Source organism: Eretmochelys imbricata, chromosome 7 (genome assembly GCF_965152235.1).
Source record: "Eretmochelys imbricata isolate rEreImb1 chromosome 7, rEreImb1.hap1, whole genome shotgun sequence".
Classification (NCBI taxonomy): Eukaryota; Metazoa; Chordata; order Testudines; family Cheloniidae; genus Eretmochelys; species Eretmochelys imbricata.
This window is the reverse complement of record NC_135578.1, coordinates 5,165,776-5,184,641: the sequence shown is the minus strand read 5'-3', so window position 1 is coordinate 5,184,641 and position 18,866 is coordinate 5,165,776. Positions and strand designations below refer to the sequence as shown.

General features: G+C 50.9%; 1 protein-coding gene across 9 annotated transcripts in view; it reads left to right on the top strand.

Annotated features, from left to right (window-relative positions):
• The first annotated feature begins 8,652 nt into the window (after positions 1–8,652).
• The window catches only part of CADPS (calcium dependent secretion activator), a 380,054-nt gene continuing 369,840 nt past the window's right edge, over positions 8,653–18,866 (top strand). For all 9 annotated transcript variants that reach the window (XM_077821175.1, XM_077821172.1, XM_077821173.1 and 6 more), the window contains exon 1: positions 8,653–9,042. In XM_077821175.1, the coding sequence (XP_077677301.1) occupies positions 8,653–9,042 (390 nt within the window). The remainder of the gene's footprint in view (positions 9,043–18,866) is intronic.

The following is an 18,866-nucleotide window of genomic DNA, read 5'->3' as shown; positions in this document are numbered from 1 at the left end:
GCGCTGTACAAAGACAGAGTAAAAAAAAACGAGGCGTCCTTGTGGCACCTTAGAGACTAACAAATTTAATTGGACATAAGCTTTCATGGGCTAGAACCCACTTCATCAGATGTAGGAAGTAAAAGATACAGGAGCAGGTATAAATACATGAAGACATAAAGAAATAAAGACAGAGCAGTAGACTGCCCATACCCTGTAAAGCTTACAGTCTGAATAGACAGATACAGTTTTGGGGAAGGGGTAGAACACACAAACAGAGTGAACAATGTGATGGTGGCAAACATCACATTAGTTGCGTGAGTTTTTGCGGGGTGAGTTTAGTTAGGAGAAGAATAAGCTAAATGGAAAGAAAAATGAAGTGAGAGAAGACACTGAAAGAGGTGGGTGGGAGAGATTAAAGGGTAAGTGGTTACTCACCTAGCTAATAATACATCATCCCAAATTCATCCTGATCAACCCCTTATCGCACCCCACCCCATCACATGTTCCCTCCCTCTCTAGCTGGATACACACATATCTAGATCTGTATCTGAAGGGTATGGGGCACTCTTGAAGACATGCCCTAAACATTCAATGTATGGCTTTAAATTTGGGGAGGGCGGACCAGCCTTCATGAAGCATTCACCCAAAATTTGCATCTTTGCTATATAGGTGGGCACATTCTGAGCGCTGTGGTTCACCCTCACGTGTATTTTGCAACTAGTTTGTGACCGTCTCATCTGACCTGGTTACAGCAAACATGGCTGAGTTGTGTTTGCATATGGACAGTTTTCAAAATACAAACCGTGCATCAGCCATATGCAGGCCCCCTGGTACACTATGCAAGGGGAAGGCAGAGTTTGAGGGGGTTGCACTGAAGGAAGCATATCCAATGCTTAATTTGTGCCACGCTTGCCAGGGATACCTCTAGGCTCGGCAGCTCATAGACCTGGTACCTGTGGGCTTGCTGCATCAGTTATGCATGTAAAAAAATTGAATACGCTCTGGCACCTCTTTCATTACAAATTAAGCACAGGGCACATCACCTGCATGCAGCTGAGCTTTGCTCCTTCTTTCTATAAGACCCCCCCCATTACTATAGGATCTGATCAGCAGATTCCTCTTCTCTGAGGCAGGGCATGGCTATCATCCCCCCTTTAGAGATGGGGAACTGTGGCATAGAGACGCTAAGTGACTTGCTCCAGCTCAAACCAGAAGTCTGTGATAGAGGGCACTAAGCTAGTGCTCTGACACTGGACTATCTGTCCTCTCTACGGCAAGTGTCTGTGGTCAGTATGCAGAGAGTAGAGGTAGACAGAGCAGCGGCAGGCAAGGACAGAGAGCAGTGAGGGACCAGCTGTTGGGATGTGCACAGCCCCATCCTCTCCCTCACTCCTTTCAGAGAGCACGTTGCAGCCGCAGTGGCTATGACAGCCTTGGAGTTGGATTAACTGTCTTGAAGCTAGTTGGGCTGGCAGCAGGACTTGAGGAACTGGCCAACAAGGGCAAATTTCGGAGGCGTTCCCTGATGAAAGCATTAGATGGTTAGGAGGAGCCATATGGTTGTTAACAGCTTTACTTGCAGCAATGTCAAGTCCCTGGTGTTTAAGTACAGCTTACAATATTTATTTAAATTACAGAATGTGCAATAGTGGGACCCACTAGATTCACTGTCAGTGAGTTGCCAGTTATTGATCTAAAGAGGAAAAATATAACAACGGATTCACTCGGGGCCTGGTTGTGCCACCCTCATTCACAGGAAGGCTAAAGTATGACGTGGACTACATGCCTGCACAGGAGAGTAAGAACCTCTGTGTGCCCCTGAATGGGCTATCTGGGTTTTGACTCGAAGCATGGACCCACTTCCTCCCTCCCCAGAGCAGGTGGGTGCAGAGAGATGGAGAGTAGGAAGAGCTTTGGCTCCAACCCCACTTACAGGCTGGTGCAGCTGAGTTGATGCAGGATATTCTGTCATTTGTTGTTGGCACCAGACAGCAGCAAATGACTTCATTCCCATCCCCCACCCCACCCCCCCCCCATGCTAGAACAAAGATGAAGCAGGGCAGGAACTGTGCCTCTGAAGGGCTTGCTGTGAGTCACCTCCCGAGGCTGCTCCTGGGTTGGAGCAACTTACGCACAATCCCTGGATCAGCGTCATGCTTCAAGTCCACATCTAGCTCGCCGAACAACCCCTTGCTAGACATGCAGCTCCACTGATGGCACAAGGCCCTTGATTTGCATCACCACCTACCTCCACCCCGTCTCTTCATCCTTATCCCAGCACATTTACGAAGATAGAGCTGCATCTTGAAATGACATATAATGAGAATAGACTATGGCTTAATTGTGATAATCAATACACTGAGACTATCTAATGGGGAATCTCAGTCAGCCAGTGCCCGCTGTTTTCACACTGACTAACCGTTCCTATCCTGATCATAATAACTGATGCTGCATCAAACCATGGTCTACAGCAGTCTTTTATCGGGAAGCATTTCCACCCATTGCAGTTCCTGTGGCATGCTGATGCAGGGGAAGTGGGAGAGAGACTGCTGATAATTGTACCTCTGGGTCATGAAGACCTGCTCTGATCAGATTTAGACACAAAAGTATCCTTAACTAAGCTTTCTTATGTGACATTTCAAAGATGGTTGAAATTGCAATGATCCTAGTTCAGGTGTGATGACAGAAAGTGCTATGTTAATTGTAAACTCGCATATACAACCCAGTTCTATAGTGCATCTCATTTACCACCACCTCACAGGCTGTAATAGCATGTGCAAGAGTATGCTGATATTGGAGGTGAAGTCTCAGAACATTGCATTTAATGCAATTTAAGGAAATCAGATTAGTTGATCGTAATGGTCCTTTCCAGCCTTAAAATCTAGGAGTCCAATGCAGCCAAGGGAAAATAACTGGGATCACGGTGGCTTACTTCAGTTGGTTGAAACTTTGTCTGCAATTAATCTACTCCAAGGTCTCATTATTTCCGTGGCTTTAACCACCAGCTCTGTGCTCATGTTCTATGGGCTGGCTTTGAGTGGAGAGAAGAGAATGGTGTGGGGATTTCTTGCGTGAACTGCTCACCTGCAAATGTCATCATTTGAAGTTGTTCTCTATTGCTCTGAATGAAATATTAGATCCTGATCCCGTAATCGAATCCACTAGCAAGGAGCTCTGAGCCTGTCTAGAGCCCTGCAGCAGCAAGCATTCACTCCAGCACATCCAGCTGCAGGACTGAGGCCTCTATATGAACTCATTGAGGCTCTTGCTTTGACACAGCAATGTGTATAAGACAGGGTTGTGAGTGAACGCTTCCTCTTCTGTTAATTGTTATTGTTATAGGCATGAGAGAGATGCGGTTGTGGAGAAGACATCCAAACAATGGCACACCTCGTGAACCATGGCACTCTAAGATCCTTCTCCAGGGGGACAGCCTTGGTAGATTCCATGTCACTGCAAGCTACAGAGTGGATGACAAATTTGGATGTCGACCTTTATTGTTGGTATTCAGGTTGGTATATGAATGAAGAAGGGCTAATCCAGAGTAAAGTATGGGGCTCTCTGCTGCCTTCAGGTATAGTTCATACCTGTTACCTCCTGGTCCAGCAATAGGCAGGGTGGTTTCTGAGCTGGGTTGGGGAGATGGAAGGGTTTTGAGTGGGATCAGGTGAGGTGCTGAGCCATATGGAAGACTGGTTGGAGGGAGAAAAAGAGGTTTCAGAGTTGGGGCAGTGGTTCTGAGAATTGGGTAGGAAGTGGGATATTCTGGGCCTGCTGAGGTCATATGAAAGGAAGGAGTGCTGAGCACTGGAGGAAGGATAGGATGTAGAATTGCCACCTTAGAAAACTCCAAATCATTAGGGACATTTGTTGTTGTGTAAACATACTATTTAAATTAGCTCATTTGCATTGTTGTGATTGATAAGCATATAACCCTAAACTTCTGATTTTACAACTGTTATTCTTGGATTTAGTGCTGGTGAAAGGCTACGGTGAAGGAAGCCTGCTGTTTATCGACACGGAAACAGCATGCAAGCTGCCCCCATGCACTGCCCTGCCCCAGGATGTCTCAACGCTTGAATGGGGAGAGGGGAGAGGGTGACAGGACAGTCTCCCCGGCTCAGGAAGTCCCCAGGACAGTCTCCCCGGCTCAGGAAGTTCTTGGCCTTGCAGCTGAGTTTGTCAGAGAGTGCAAAGTATAGTGGTGAGTTTGTGATGTGGGAGTTGCAACTGAACCCCAACTGCCCCCCACCATCTGTTCCCGCCCCCCCCCCCAGGAATGAAAGAGACTCCCCCTGTTGGTACAATTTGATGTTGCACTCTGTTCCTCTAACCAGCCAGCCAAACGCTAACATTCAGCCTGACAACTGAACTTCTCTGGTCAGAATGAGTGGGAGGGCACAGGGCATTTCCTTGAACATGGGGCCTGTCTCGATGAAGTGGGGACAGGTAACAACCCAAGTGGGAGGAGGTTTGGGGGTTGGTGGGATCGGGCTGGAGGGAGATGAGTTGGTTTAGGCTGGGTTGGGTTGGCTGAATTGAGTGCATGGGAGAAATGAGGTGTGTGTGTGTGTGTGTTTCCTCCACTCTGTCTTGGACTGTGCTGTGTCTTGTTTTGCACCGTGAATGGAGGAGGGCGGTGGAAGAGGAAACAGAGGGATCCCTCTATTTCCACTTTCCGAGTTCCCCCACAAAACACCCTTCCCTAGGACACCCCCACTCACCCACCAGTATTTTTTCACTTGGGACACCTGGGCAAGCTGCAAGAGAAGATGATGGTGTGGGGTTGGGTGGCTCTGGAAGGCAGTGAGGGCTCGGCTACCTGCAGCCTGCCACTAGCCATCATGCTGCTGAGTGACCCCCCACCCCAGCCACCTAAACTGGTTTTAGGGCCAGTTTAGGAGGCAGGGCAAAGTAACTACACTGCACCAGCGATGCCAAAGCCTGTTTGGGCTGTACATTTCTATTCCTCTGCTCCCCAGATTTCCTGCCCCATATCCCCACCGCTGCTCTGCTCCTCTCTTCTCCCTGTCTCTCAACGCTGCTCCTCCACCTCCTGCATCTGCTGCTCCTTCCTACCCTCTGGATTTGCCCCTAGTGGCCCCTGCAGAATCTACCTCTCCATCCTCCAGGCCCCCTATCTGTCCCTCCATCCTCCCTATTTGCCTCTGCAACCCCCCATCTGCCCCTCCAGCCCCCTATCCGCCCCCCTCCTCCGCCAACCCCTTTCTTTCCCTCCATCTCCCTGAAACCCCACATCTACCCCTCTAGCCCCCATCCGCCCCTCCCTCCCTTGCCAACCCCTTTCTTCCTTTCCATCTCTCTGCAATCCCCATCTGCCCCTCCAGCCCCCTATCCGCCCCATCTCCCTGCAACCCCCATCTGCCCCTCCAGCCCCCTATCCGCCCCATCTTCCTGCAACCCCCATCTGCCCCTCCAGCCCCCTATCCGCCCCATCTCCCTGCAACCCCCCATCTGCCCCTCCAGTCCCCTATCCGCCCCATCTCCCTGCAACCCCCCATCTGCCTCTCCAGTCCCCTATCTGCCCCATCTCCCTGCAACCCATCTGCCCCTCCAGCCCCCTATTCGCCCCATCTCCCTGCAACCCCCCATCTGCCCCTCCATCTCCCTCCAACCCCCCCATCTGCCCCTCCAGCCCCCTATCCGCCCCATCTCCCTGCAACCCTCCATCCGCCCCTCCAGCCCCCTATCCACCCCATCTCCCTGCAACCCCCATCCGCCCCTCCATCTCCCTCCAACCCCCCCATCTGCCCCTCCAGCTCCCTATCCGCCCCATCTCCCTCCAACCCCCCATCTGCCCCTCCAGCCCCCTATCCGCCCCATCTCCCTGCAACCCCCCATCTGCCCCTCCAGCCCCCTATTCGCCCCATCTCCCTGCAACCCCCCATCTGCCCCTCCATCTCCCTCCAACCCCCCCATCTGCCCCTCCAGCCCCCTATCCGCCCCATCTCCCTGCAACCCATCTGCCCCTCCAGCCCCCTATCCGCCCCATCTCCCTGCAACCCCCCATCTGCCCTTCCAGCCCCCTATCCGCCCCATCTCCCTGCAACCCCCATCTGCCCCTCCAGCCCCCTATCCGCCCCATCTCCCTGCAACCCCCCATCTGCCCCTCCAGCCCCCTATCCGCCCCATCTCCCTGCAACCCCCATCTGCCTCTCCAGCCCCCTATCTGCCCCATCTCCCTGCAACCCATCTGCCCCTCCAGCCCCCTATTCGCCCCATCTCCCTGCAACCCCCCATCTGCCCCTCCAGCCCCCTATCCGCCCCATCTCCCTGCAACCCCCATCTGCCCGTCCAGCCCCCTATCCGCCCCATCTCCCTGCAACCCCCATCTGCCCCTCCATCTCCCTCCAACCCCCCCATCTGCCCCTCCAGCCCCCTATCCGACCCATCTCCCTGCAACCCCCATCTGCCCCTCCAGCCCCCTATTCGCCCCATCTCCCTGCAACCCCCATCTGCCCCTCCAGCCCCCTATCCGCCCCATCTCCCGCAACCCCCATCTGCCCCTCCATCTCCCTCCAACCCCCACATCTGCCCCTCCAGCCCCCTATCCGCCCCATCTCCCTTCAACCCCCCATCTGCTCCTCCAGCCCCCTGTCTGCCTCATCTCCCTGCAACCCCCCATCTGCCCCTGCAGCCCCCTATCCGCCCCATCTCCCTGCAACCCCCCATCTGCCCCTCCAGCCCCCTATCCGACCCATCTCCCTGCAACCCCCATCTGCCCCTCCAGCCCCCTATTCGCCCCATCTCCCTGCAACCCCTCATCTGCCCCTCCAGCCCCCTATCTGCCCCATCTCCCTGCAACCCATCTGCCCCTCCAGCCCCCTATCCGCCCCATCTCCCTGCAACCCCCCATCTGCCCTTCCAGCCCCCTATCCGCCCCATCTCCCTGCAACCCCCATCTGCCCCTCCAGCCCCCTATCCGCCCCATCTCCCTGCAACCCCCCATCTGCCCCTCCAGCCCCCTATCCGCCCCATCTCCCTGCAACCCCCCATCCGCCCCTCCAGCCCCCTATCCGCCCCATCTCCCTGCAACCCCCATCTGCCTCTCCAGCCCCCTATCTGCCCCATCTCCCTGCAACCCATCTGCCCCTCCAGCCCCCTATTCGCCCCATCTCCCTGCAACCCCCCATCTGCCCCTCCAGCCCCCTATCCGCCCCATCTCCCTGCAACCCCCATCTGCCCGTCCAGCCCCCTATCCGCCCCATCTCCCTGCAACCCCCATCTGCCCCTCCATCTCCCTCCAACCCCCCCATCTGCCCCTCCAGCCCCCTATCCGACCCATCTCCCTGCAACCCCCATCTGCCCCTCCAGCCCCCTATTCGCCCCATCTCCCTGCAACCCCCATCTGCCCCTCCAGCCCCCTATCCGCCCCATCTCCCGCAACCCCCATCTGCCCCTCCATCTCCCTCCAACCCCCACATCTGCCCCTCCAGCCCCCTATCCGCCCCATCTCCCTTCAACCCCCCATCTGCTCCTCCAGCCCCCTGTCTGCCTCATCTCCCTGCAACCCCCCATCTGCCCCTGCAGCCCCCTATCCGCCCCATCTCCCTGCAACCCCCCATCTGCCCCTCCAGCCCCCTATCCGACCCATCTCCCTGCAACCCCCATCTGCCCCTCCAGCCCCCTATTCGCCCCATCTCCCTGCAACCCCTCATCTGCCCCTCCAGCCCCCTATCTGCCCCATCTCCCTGCAACCCATCTGCCCCTCCAGCCCCCTATCCGCCCCATCTCCCTGCAACCCCCCATCTGCCCTTCCAGCCCCCTATCCGCCCCATCTCCCTGCAACCCCCATCTGCCCCTCCAGCCCCCTATCCGCCCCATCTCCCTGCAACCCCCCATCTGCCCCTCCAGCCCCCTATCCGCCCCATCTCCCTGCAACCCCCATCTGCCCCTCCATCTCCCTTCAACCCCCCCATCTGCCCCTCCAGCCCCCTATCCGCCCCATCTCCCTGCATCCCCCCATCCGCCCCTCCCCCCGGGCACCGCCTGCTCCCCCCGATCGGGGCACGCGCAGGGCACGGGGCCGAGGGCGGCCGCTTCCCTTGGCTCACGGGCACGAGCCCCGCCGGGGCGGGGCGGGCGCGCGGCGGAGGGCCGGGCCGGGCCGGGCTGGAGCGGGGTGGGGGGAGGGGAGGAGGAGGGAGGGAAGCGGCGCGGGCATGCGCCGCGGGAGGCCGGGGAGGGGCGGGGGGAGCGCGCGGCGGTGGCTGCCCCGCCCCCCCTGCGTCCCGCCGCGCGCCGCTCCAGCACCCTGGTCAGCGCCCGGGCTCGCGCGCGGCGCCGCTGAGCCGCGCCGGGCAGGGCAGGGTTAACGCGGGGCGGGGCCACGTCGCCGCTCACCCCCCTCCCGCCGCCCCCACGCCCCGCCCCGCCCCGCCGGGGAAGATGCCTCCTTCGCTCCCCGCCGCGGCCGCAGCTGGCCGCCGCCGAGCATCGTCCTTCCGCGGAGCGGCCGCCTGCCGCTGAGCCCGGGCGCGGGGCGCTGCGTCGCGAAGCCCCCACCGGGGCTTGGGCGCGGCGAGCCCGGGGCGAGCCGGCCAGCCAGCGAGCCAGCGAGCGAGCCCGGGGGCTTTGGGCGCCCCATGCCCCGGGCCGCCGCCGCCTGACCCGCAGTCGCCTCAGTCGCCCGCCCGCCCCGCCGCCGGCATGCTGGACCCGTCGTCCAGCGAGGAGGAGTCGGAGGAGCTGGTGGAGGAGGAGAGCGGCAAGGAGGTGCTGGCCCCGGCCCCGCCCGGCGCTCGCCTCTCGCCCAGCCGCACCGGCGAGAGCCCCGGGCCGGGGGCCGGGCTGCAGCCCGGCGGCCGGGCCGGCGGCGGCGGCGGAGGGGCCGGCGGCGGGGCCGGCGGCGGCGGCGCCCGGCCCGCCAGCCCCAGCCCGTCGGTGGTGAGCGAGAAGGAGAAGGAAGAGCTCGAGCGGCTGCAGAAGGAGGAGGAGGAGCGGAAGCGGCGGCTGCAGCTCTATGTCTTCGTGATGCGCTGCATCGCCTACCCCTTCAACGCCAAGCAGCCCACCGACATGGCCCGCCGGCAGCAGAAGGTGGGGGCCGGGGGGCCAGGCCCGCGGGAGGGAGTGTGTCTGTGTGGGGGGGGGGAGCAGCCGTGCCGGGCGGGGGGGCACTGCCCTTGCCAAGGGGAGGGTCCGGGTGGCACCCCCGGGTGCCTGGCGCCCGCTGGGCAAAGGGAGGGGGGAAGGCTGCGTTGGGGCCGGCAGGGCAGGAGGTGGCGAGCAGGGGCTGAGGGTGCCTGGCTGCGCCAGGGCTGGCAGCGTCTTGCGGCAGCCGCAGGGGGCTCAGGAGGGGCCCAGCCGGAGGCCCCCGTTGCCCAGGGTTCGGGGCGTGGGGAGGCGGCTGGGCTCACCCTGCATTGCCCTGCTCAAGAGGCAGCCCCAGCGGGCACCTTGCGTGCAGCAGCTGGGCCAAGGCGGAGAGGGAGCGGGGAAAGAGGCAGCGGGGGGAAAATAGGAATGGAGACGGGGAAAGTAAAGGAGCCCTGGGTATCAAGAGCCCATCTTGGCTCCCTCCTTGCTGCACCCGCTGCCCTGGTGGTGGTGGTGACACTGGAAATCGACCAACCCCGCTTCCCGTCAGATGGCCCATGGCCCTTCTGTCTGCCTCTTCCCTGTGCCATATGTAACCGCAAATATTGCCAGGGTCCCCTTGGCTTTTTAAACAGTCATAACATTGCTGCTAATAATAATGATGAGAGAGAGGGACCCAGGCAATGATCCCATTCCCTTGCACCTCTCTGTCTTTCTCCCTAGCCTTCCTGTTCCAAGTGCGTCAGGTGTGCCAAACTCAGGGAAGCAGCCCAGCCACTGATCTAAGAGATCTAAGCAAAGGTTACTTTGCCCCAGTTGCTTACAGTGCTTGTACTGCTGTGAGCTCCCATTATTGCATCAAAGCTTTTGTGTTCCTGCTGGAGGAGTCCCAGCCTTCAGCCATCTCCGTGCCGCTTTGATGTCTAACAATAACAAACCATGCTTCACATCAAATTCAGCTCACTTGTTTTCTTTTGAAACCCGTCATTAAAAACTACACCACTGATGATTTTTGCATAATTCCTTGACTGATTATTGCAAAGTTGGGTTTTGAAAAACATCACCGGCCATAGCCCTGATGGAAATTATAAAATGCACAAAAATGCCTGTATTTAAATAACGTTAAGGCCCACAAAAGTTCTGATAAATTCAAGAGCAATTAAAATACATTGGTTGCGTATATACGTATGTTACATTGCAAAGGAAGTATTTACCCTGTGGCCAGTCAAGTTGTTGGGGGAGTATAAACTTAAATGTTTTTTAAACACTGCTTTAATTTACCCACGCATAATAAAGATGTTTTCTTCTGATGCATTGCACTCCAATGTACATTCAGATACATACGAATCTTTGCAAAGATGCATCTGAAGATTAGATATTCTATTTATGCGGTGTCCAGATTGTAAAGTTTAGAATCTTGGCCATTTAAAGATTTACACACACAGACCCCTAAAAAATTACAGGAGATTTAACTGTACTGTTAAATATTTGCTTGTTAAATTTATATTCTACCTAATTCAAAGTGGTGGTTGAGCTACATGCTACATGTAACTGTGTTCAAAAGAATTAACATAAACGTATGTGTTTGCACTGTCATTGTATTTTTATATATCCTCTCTCTTTATTTCTCTGTTGTAAAGCACTTCAGAATCAACCTAGAAACTTATATTCTAAGTTTCAGCCTGTAGTAAATGTTTATGGCCAAGTTACAAATATGTTACTAATTACCAACTGAAGAATATATGAAAATAGAGCTTTAAAATGAAAGTGCTGACACAACATTAACTATACCCTTGTGAATGCGTCACTACAATACAGCAGTATATAGCACTTCCAGACAAAAGAGTAGGAAAGAACACCTCAGAACTGGAGTCTAAATCAGGAGGTACAATGCTGCAGTGAATTAAAAGAAGTGTTATTGACTCTTCCAGTTATGGTGGATTTATCTGCTAGTTCTCCTTCTGCCAGATTACAGACCAATACAGCAGTCTGGGTTTTGGAGGGCAGTTAATTCCCACAGGCACAGAATGCATTTCAGTCAAATGCAGCTGACTTTCTTCCCAAAGCAGTCTGAGTAGAGAGAGAATGGGACATGACTATCTGGAATGTCTGCCTGCTTTTTTCCCCCCTGTTTATTTAATTAAGTTTATTGCCACTGTAGTTTTGGACCTGATTCTGTTTTGCGTTGACAAAGCATCTGTATAAACCAGAAAGATTTCAGGAGTAAACACCGTTCATTCAGTCTGGTCGCACCACAAAGCTATTATTAGTCATTGGTGCAAGAGGAGGTAGAAATGAATATCTGGACCACAAATAATCTGAAGGTAATATAGAGCAATCATTGAATGGTCCTGTGCTTTTGTTGGTTGGGTGAAATGTGGTGGTGGTGATACAGCTAGATTTTTATATCATGGGTTTTTTATTGCAACTCTCCTAGTAGGCTGTGAACATATTTTTAGTTTTGCCACCCTGTTTCCTTTAGAATTTCTCCACATTAGAAAAAAAGAGGTGGGGAATGTAAAGTAATCACTAGGTTTTTGTGTAGCTGCAAAAGGAAAAACTGGATTTCAGTTAAAGGTGAATTGCTAATAGAAATTAGCTTTCCACAGGAACCTAAAATATTTTGGTGATCTGAAAATTAATGTAGAGCAGGAATAAATCCTATTACATGAAAAAAATATTGCACCAACAAGAAAAGAAGAAAGGAAGAGAGGAAAAAAGGCAAAACAGGAAAAAAGCCTATAGAGGCAGCACAGGTGAAACAAATAAGTGGAAGTAGTAGGGGGGCAATGATAAAGTGGAATACAGAAAAGGGGTATCAGGAAGTTAAAACAGGAGTACAGAAGAAAGTGAATCACTTTCTGTCAAGAAGAAAAATGTGAGAAAACATATTTGGCCTATTTATGCAAGTAGTAAAACAACTGTCAAAATAAATGAGTTGCAGTGCGTTTAAAAATAATCTCCTATCCTATAATAAGAGTTTGGGAAACTGAAGAATCTCTGTTGTTTTCCTTGACTGTATGTAACTATTTTTGAAAGTAAACTTTCTGTTTTTTTACTGTATATTCCTCAACTATGTTGTCCCAGAGGTTCCCTGGGATGGAGGCTAGACTCTCGGCTCAGGCAAAAAACTCCCATTGACTTCAATGCAAGGATTGCCTGAGCAAGGAGTTAATGACTGGACCACAGGTGAACATAGATGCTGGATCTTGGGATGCTACTGCACCCCCTGGCTTGAAATGATTTCCATCGTAGACTGGGTTTACAGCTCTCGGCACCCCCACTATAAAAATTGTTTCAGTATCCCTGAATGCGAACTGTCGTTATCCTGACAGATTTTTGTAGAAAAGGGAAGGTACTGTGTTTGGTGTTTTCCTGTCTCATTTGCCTATGGTGTATCATTAGTGAGAGAACAAAATGGGGAGCAAGTTGGACTCATTCCCTGTCTGGCCAGTCGGGGTTGGATGTTTGTCATGATAGTGTTGCTGGATTTAAGTCTTTATGGAAACTTTCTATTCATTCATGTGTTTGTTTAGAAGGACTTTGGAGGTCCTGACTCAAAAACATGTGCTTTGAGACAAATTGGGACATAACAAATACATTTTCGTTCCTAGAAGAAAAATGATTCATTTGTTCAAATTCTTACTGGATCGGTTTCCCTATTTTACAGGAGATTGATCCACCACTTTCTTTTTTACGTGCAGTTTGCATTTTACCCCTTAAAAAGTTTGACGTCTGGAAAGGAGTTTACAAAATGATAGTTTTTAAGCGGCAAGACTCCTCTCCTCCTGTATTGATCAGAGTTTAGAGTAAACCCTCTTCATCTTTTCTCAGAAGGATGCACCAAGCCAGGCAGGAACTGTGTCACACTAGGACGAGCAGGAGTGTTAGTATAAGGAAGAGGTTTGCTGAAAGGGTAATAAGAGAAGGGTTTGCTTCATTACACGCACAGGGGGCCCTGGTGATTTTATTGGAGTGGATTAGAGAACAAAGGAAATTAAATATTTCATCTTGCAAGAACTTTGTCGGCCCTTAGCTTGATGAATGCAGGCAGGAAAGTGCTGTGTTACTAAGGGACTGCCTCCCACTTTAGATACTCTGTGGTAAATTCCGTACATCTTATAGAACTATATATCTATAGAAACCCTAATGAGTCTGATCCTGCAGTCCTCACTCGGGCAAAAGTCCACTTGATTTCAGTGGCAGTTCCATTGGACTGCGTTCTGCTAGATCAGGCATGATATTTAGGCAGCTGCAGCTGTGATGATTGAACAGTGTTAGGGCAGCAGGGAACCACTAAGTAGGAAATACTTAGGCCGTTAGGCTGAAGTCCTGAAATGGCAGGATTATCGAAGGTGCTGTGTAATCTCCCTGGGTTGGGCCCTTCATTACCAATGAAAACGGGTTTAGAACATAATTCTGGTGGGCTGGATGGAACCATTAGGCTCAGCCCAGAGTAAGGGGCACTGCACACCGTACGCTGCATGTTCCTCAGGTTAGGCCAGGAAGAACCTTGGGGGCAAGGAAGTACTTTGCCTCAGCCCTTTTCAAGAGACAGCACGCTCCCCTCCTTCCACCCACTCAGCTCTGCGGGGCCACAACTTGCTTTTGGTGGGTGTGAAAGGCAGAGCCCCTGCTCCCCCCACTGTTTCCAGAGTGCAGCCCATTTAAATGGGAGCAACATAAAACTCAGGATGTGCCATGTTGTATGGGGTCTCTTCAAAGTGCCTGGGCTGCTTGCCACCTCTTTCTGTTGTTTCCTGCAACCTTAGAAATAATTTTTAAAGAAAAAGAGGTAAATTGATTTCAATGACATTCAGACAAGCTGCAAACTCAAGGTCTTGTGTACGCTATTTGGACATTAAAGATCCCAGGTACTTTTCTGAAGAGTTGGGATTTGCCCCCACCCCATCACTTCTCCCACCACCAATGTGCAGGTATGTGTTATATAATGTCTGGCTGCCATCCTCCACCCCAGAGGTGGCTGCATTACAGTAGTGTGGTATCTGTACACTGTAGTTGCTATTTATATAGCACCATGGATGTGCATAGTGATCTAGGAATAGAAAATGTAAGTTGTGAATTGTTTTGGTGAAAGGAACTATATAAGTATAAGATAGTCATATTGGCAAGATAATTATATGCAGTTGTGATAAATTATAATAGCAAAGCAAAGAATCTCATGGGAATGTATGAATGCACAGCCTTAGATGACTGTGCAATGCAGTCAGTAGAGCAAGTATTCCCTGTTTATGCTACAGTCAAATACGCTCTATTTCAAACTCCAAGAGGAATTCTATCTAATGCTGCCCCCCATAGGATCCTATTTTCAAATCACTGATTCTCGATCAGTTTTAGGGACACAGAAAGGTGTTTATCAATATATTCAGACCTAGATTAACGTCTTTATACTTTCATTTATTTGCTACATATGACCTTCACTTTAGTAGATACGGATATCTGTGGTTTAACTGTAAATCTGATTCACATTTTATTTTAATGTTCTAGAGGGCATTTATATTTGTTAGAGGCTTACCTCAGACTTTTTTGCCTTTGCTTTAGCTCTTATTTGATTGTTGGGAGAAGAGTTAAACATGGCATTTTCCTGCACCCAGTTGAGCATGAATAATATAAATCCTTTGCCGAGGCCCATGAAGGGTAGAGGAGTCAGATGGCGTATATCAATTTAGGAGGGATTTGTTCGCGGCTTCAGTCCAGGCTGTTGCTTTTTTCCTATGAAACCCCTGATCTCTTGCCCCCTTCTTTCAGCCTCGCTGTGTTCCCTGGCACATGTCTGTAGCCAGCTGGGTACACTTTTGATAAGATGCTAGCTAACGCTTCCCTCAGAGCCAGAGAGCACCACCCCCACGACACCTTGAAACCAAAGCCCCAAATACTTGAGGCTAAACTGGAGACGCGGTATAGCTCAGCTCATTCATTTGAACAAGCATAAGGCGAGTGAAAGATGGATGGATGTTGTCAGGGTTATCAATACCACATGTTCTGTGTCTTATTTAGAAAGCAGCAATGTGAAGGACTCTTTAGTTTGTTCTAAAATGTAATGAATCCATTAGGCTAGACATTAAAATTAATGAATATGTTAACAGCGGTATTAAACAGACGGCTGTGTTTTTATGCAATGTAGGTGAACAGGCAAAAGGGAAATCTAGAGATACTGTCATTTCATAACCGTATAATATTGTAGTGGAAAAAATTGAGGGCTTGATTCAGATTACTGTGAATTACTCATTCAGTAGAGCTACTCTGGGTTGATATCGGTGTATTTGAAATCCTAGCTGGTCCTGTGTGTTATGTGATGATGTAAGGTACTTTATTATTGGTCTGGTCCCCCTTCAACACAGCACCTAAGCATCAGCTTAAGAAGAAGCACTTACCTATTTGTTGAATAAGGATGGGTTTATGCCCATGCTTAAAGTTAAGCATGTGCGTAAGCTGAATCAGGGCCTGTAAGGCCAGCTAAAATACACTTTAAATATCAGCTTCTGTTTTTCATGCATAAATTCAGACTGCTATAATAACTGAGAAAATAGCAAAGCTCGTGCAATGTCTGGCGTAACTAAATATTTCGTGGCTTTCCCAGACAGCATTGTAGATCCTGCAAGAAAACCCTTCCACCATTCGTATGTGAGTAGACTTACTGAAGACACCGATATATTGTGCTTCTTGGACTGCACCGCGAGCAAGGGATGCTGTGAAGCTGCCCTGCACCAGCAGCAGCCTTTGGATGGAATTGTGACTTGGTGTCGGATTCCTCCCGTCTCTCCACTCTTGTTCTGGGGACGGAAGTAGTGTACTGCAGCTCTTGAAAGGAGCTGCTTACTTCCCTTCATACCCCAGTCAGCTCCTCTGACCAGCTGCTAGCAGCAATCCCTTGGAGTTTGAGGATGATTGTCTTCCATAGAATGAGAGCCAGTTATTTCTGGTGGATCCAAAGGTGGCTAACGAGACTGATCCAGGATCCACAGATCTTGTCACAGTTGGGGCAGACATTTCCCTGTGGAAGGAGCAGATCTGAATGGTTGAGTTGGACTGCAGCACGTTCTTTCCTCCTTTCCAATTTCTCTGTTTCCTTTTGTCTTTGTTGGATCTTGACATACTGGGATCCCTGCTACAAGGTCCTTTTCCGTTTTTGTAGGTTGAGGGCTTAGGTTTCCCATGAGTTAACATCAATATTGCACTTCTTCATGTTGGCTTTGCGGGTGTCTTTGAAGCTGGCCAGCATGTGGGAGGTAAAACCAGTGTTCCATCCACTTCCTGTCTGGTCTTTGACCTCTTTGCTCCCTGGGAGGAGCATCTACACCATAGCTCTTGTGTCCTGCAAGGAAATGTGTCCAAGATCCAAGTGACCCTGATACGGCCATGCAGGCAGATGAGAGGGAGCCGTTATGCCTCGGTGCAGCTGCGTTAGAGGTATTCGCAGTCTAGCTCATCATGATTACTCACACAATTAAGGCTGCAGGACTGCTTTAGATTGGTGTCTAGTATTCTGCTGAAGAAACCCTGAGACTAGTCATCCAAGGTTATGTCTTTGTTGCAAAGTTCACTCAGGTGGTCAGCGCTAGGATCTGAGCAACCGGATTATCCTAGCCTGGTTGTGAGCGTCCACACTGCAAAGCTGCTCTTGAGTTACTGCATCTACCCTTATGCTGCATTCACCTTGTGTGGTGCCAGGACTTCTGGGATCAGAGCCTATGGTTCTTAGCACTGCAGTAAACTGAGATGCTCTCAGTGAAGACAAGTTGTCAGTGTGAAGAAGAATCGCTGCTTGGAATGCGTTTACCTGGGAGAGGAAATGCAGTATGTTTGCAATCTGGATCTGTGCAGAGTGAGAAAAAGAATATGAATACTGAATGCAAAGTAGTTCCTGGAACACACAAAGAATCAATAGCTTCACTTAAAAACGCCTATAATTTATTTTGCTGGCACCTTGTCTTAATTTAATTTGAGGGTATATTAAATATTTGTCATACTTAGGCTTTTTTTTTACACTTTGTAGATTATTAAGAAGAGATTAAATATCTTATAAACCTGTTATTCATTTGTCTGTTTGAGATTTGTGGGTTGCAGGTCAGTGGTCCAAGACTATTGCCAGCATCTCTGTGAATTAATTGAATATGTGTGGAATCTCTCAGCCCAGAGACCTTACTTAACTAACAGTTGTGGGGACTCTTGGGATGGTTCAGTTTAGTTTGGCGGTTAAGTCTACCTTTATGCATAGCAAGACTATAAATAGTATTTTTAGTCTAGACACTCTCCCTAAAGCAGTTTGCCTTTTGCATAACTTGTAATTTCTTCTGCTGAACTATGCATGACTATTTCATTCCAGCAGAAAGTGGTCTGCAGTAATTTACCTGTATAGTATTTGTGTTGTATTTGATGCAGTCTTACTCTTTTTTTTATAGGTTATGTCAAAGGAAAATATAATTACTGCTTTATTAAAAGCATTTAGTAGCAGAAACATCAGCCAATCAGAATCATGGTATTAGGTTTCAGTGACACATTATCCTTTCATTTGCGAGAGATGCTACAAAATTCATGTTAAAGCAGTCTCCATTTTTCTTGTTCTGAAAGTGCCATTGTGATATTACCCAGGGCATAGGCACCGACTCCATGGGTGCTCCAGCCCTGAAACACCCACAGAAAAAAATAAGTGGGTGCTCAGTGGCCATGGGCAGCCAGCTTCCCCCAGCATCTGCCGGTGGCCCCGCCAATCACCTCCTCTCCCTCCCTCTCAGCGCCTGCCATGATCAGCTATTTCATGGCATGCAGGAGGCTCTGGGGGTGGGGAGGAGCAGGGCCGGGGTGCCCTCAGAGGAGGAGATGGAGCTAGGTGGGAAGAGGTGGGACAGAAAGAGGTGGTGTGGAGACTTGGGGGAAGGGGGTAAGTGGGGGTGGGGCCGGAGGCAAAGCAGAGGGTTGAAATCTCTGGGGCCCGGAGGAAGCCGGCGCCTGTGACCCAGGATACAATCTGGACTGTTGAACAGCTTTGTCTCCTCAATTCTCCAACTGGGAGTGCCTTTTACATAGTTTCTATGTGAGAGCGACCACTCCTGGTCTGTTCACACACAGCCTCTAGCATGTAACTCGCTCCTAGCTGTACTGTATGTGTGCTGTTGCCAGCCACTCTTGAGTTACACTGCAGAGCAACACTAACAAATTCCCAGTCCCAGACTCCCCCCCCCAGAAATAAGAACAGCCATGCTGGGTCAGACCAAAGGTCCATCTAGCCCAGTATCCTGTCTACCGACAGTGGCCAATGCCAGATGCCCCAGAGGGAATGAACAGAACGGTAATCAAGTGATCCATCCCCTGTCGCCCATTCCCAGCTTCTGGCAAACAGAGGGTAGGGACACTGTCCCTGCCCATCTTGGCTAATAGCCACTGATGGACCTATCCTCCATGAATTTATCTAGTTCTTTTTTTAACCCTGTTATAGTCTTGGCCTTCACAACATCCTCTGGCAAGGAGCTCCACAGGTTGACTGTGCGTTGTGTGGAAAAAATACTTCCATTTGTTTGCTTTAAACCTGCTGCCATTAATTTCATTTGATGACCCTAGTTCTTGTGTTATGACAAGGAGTAAATAATATCTCATTTACTTTCTCCACACCAGTCATGATTTTATAGACCTCTATCATATCCCCCCCTTAGTCGTCTCTTTTCCAAGCTGAAAAGTCCCAGCCTTATTAATCTCTCCTCATATGGAAGCTGTTCCATACCCCTAATAATTTTTGTTGCCCTTTTTGGTACCGGTACCATTTCCAATTCCAGTATATCTTTGTTGAGATGGGGTGACCACATTTG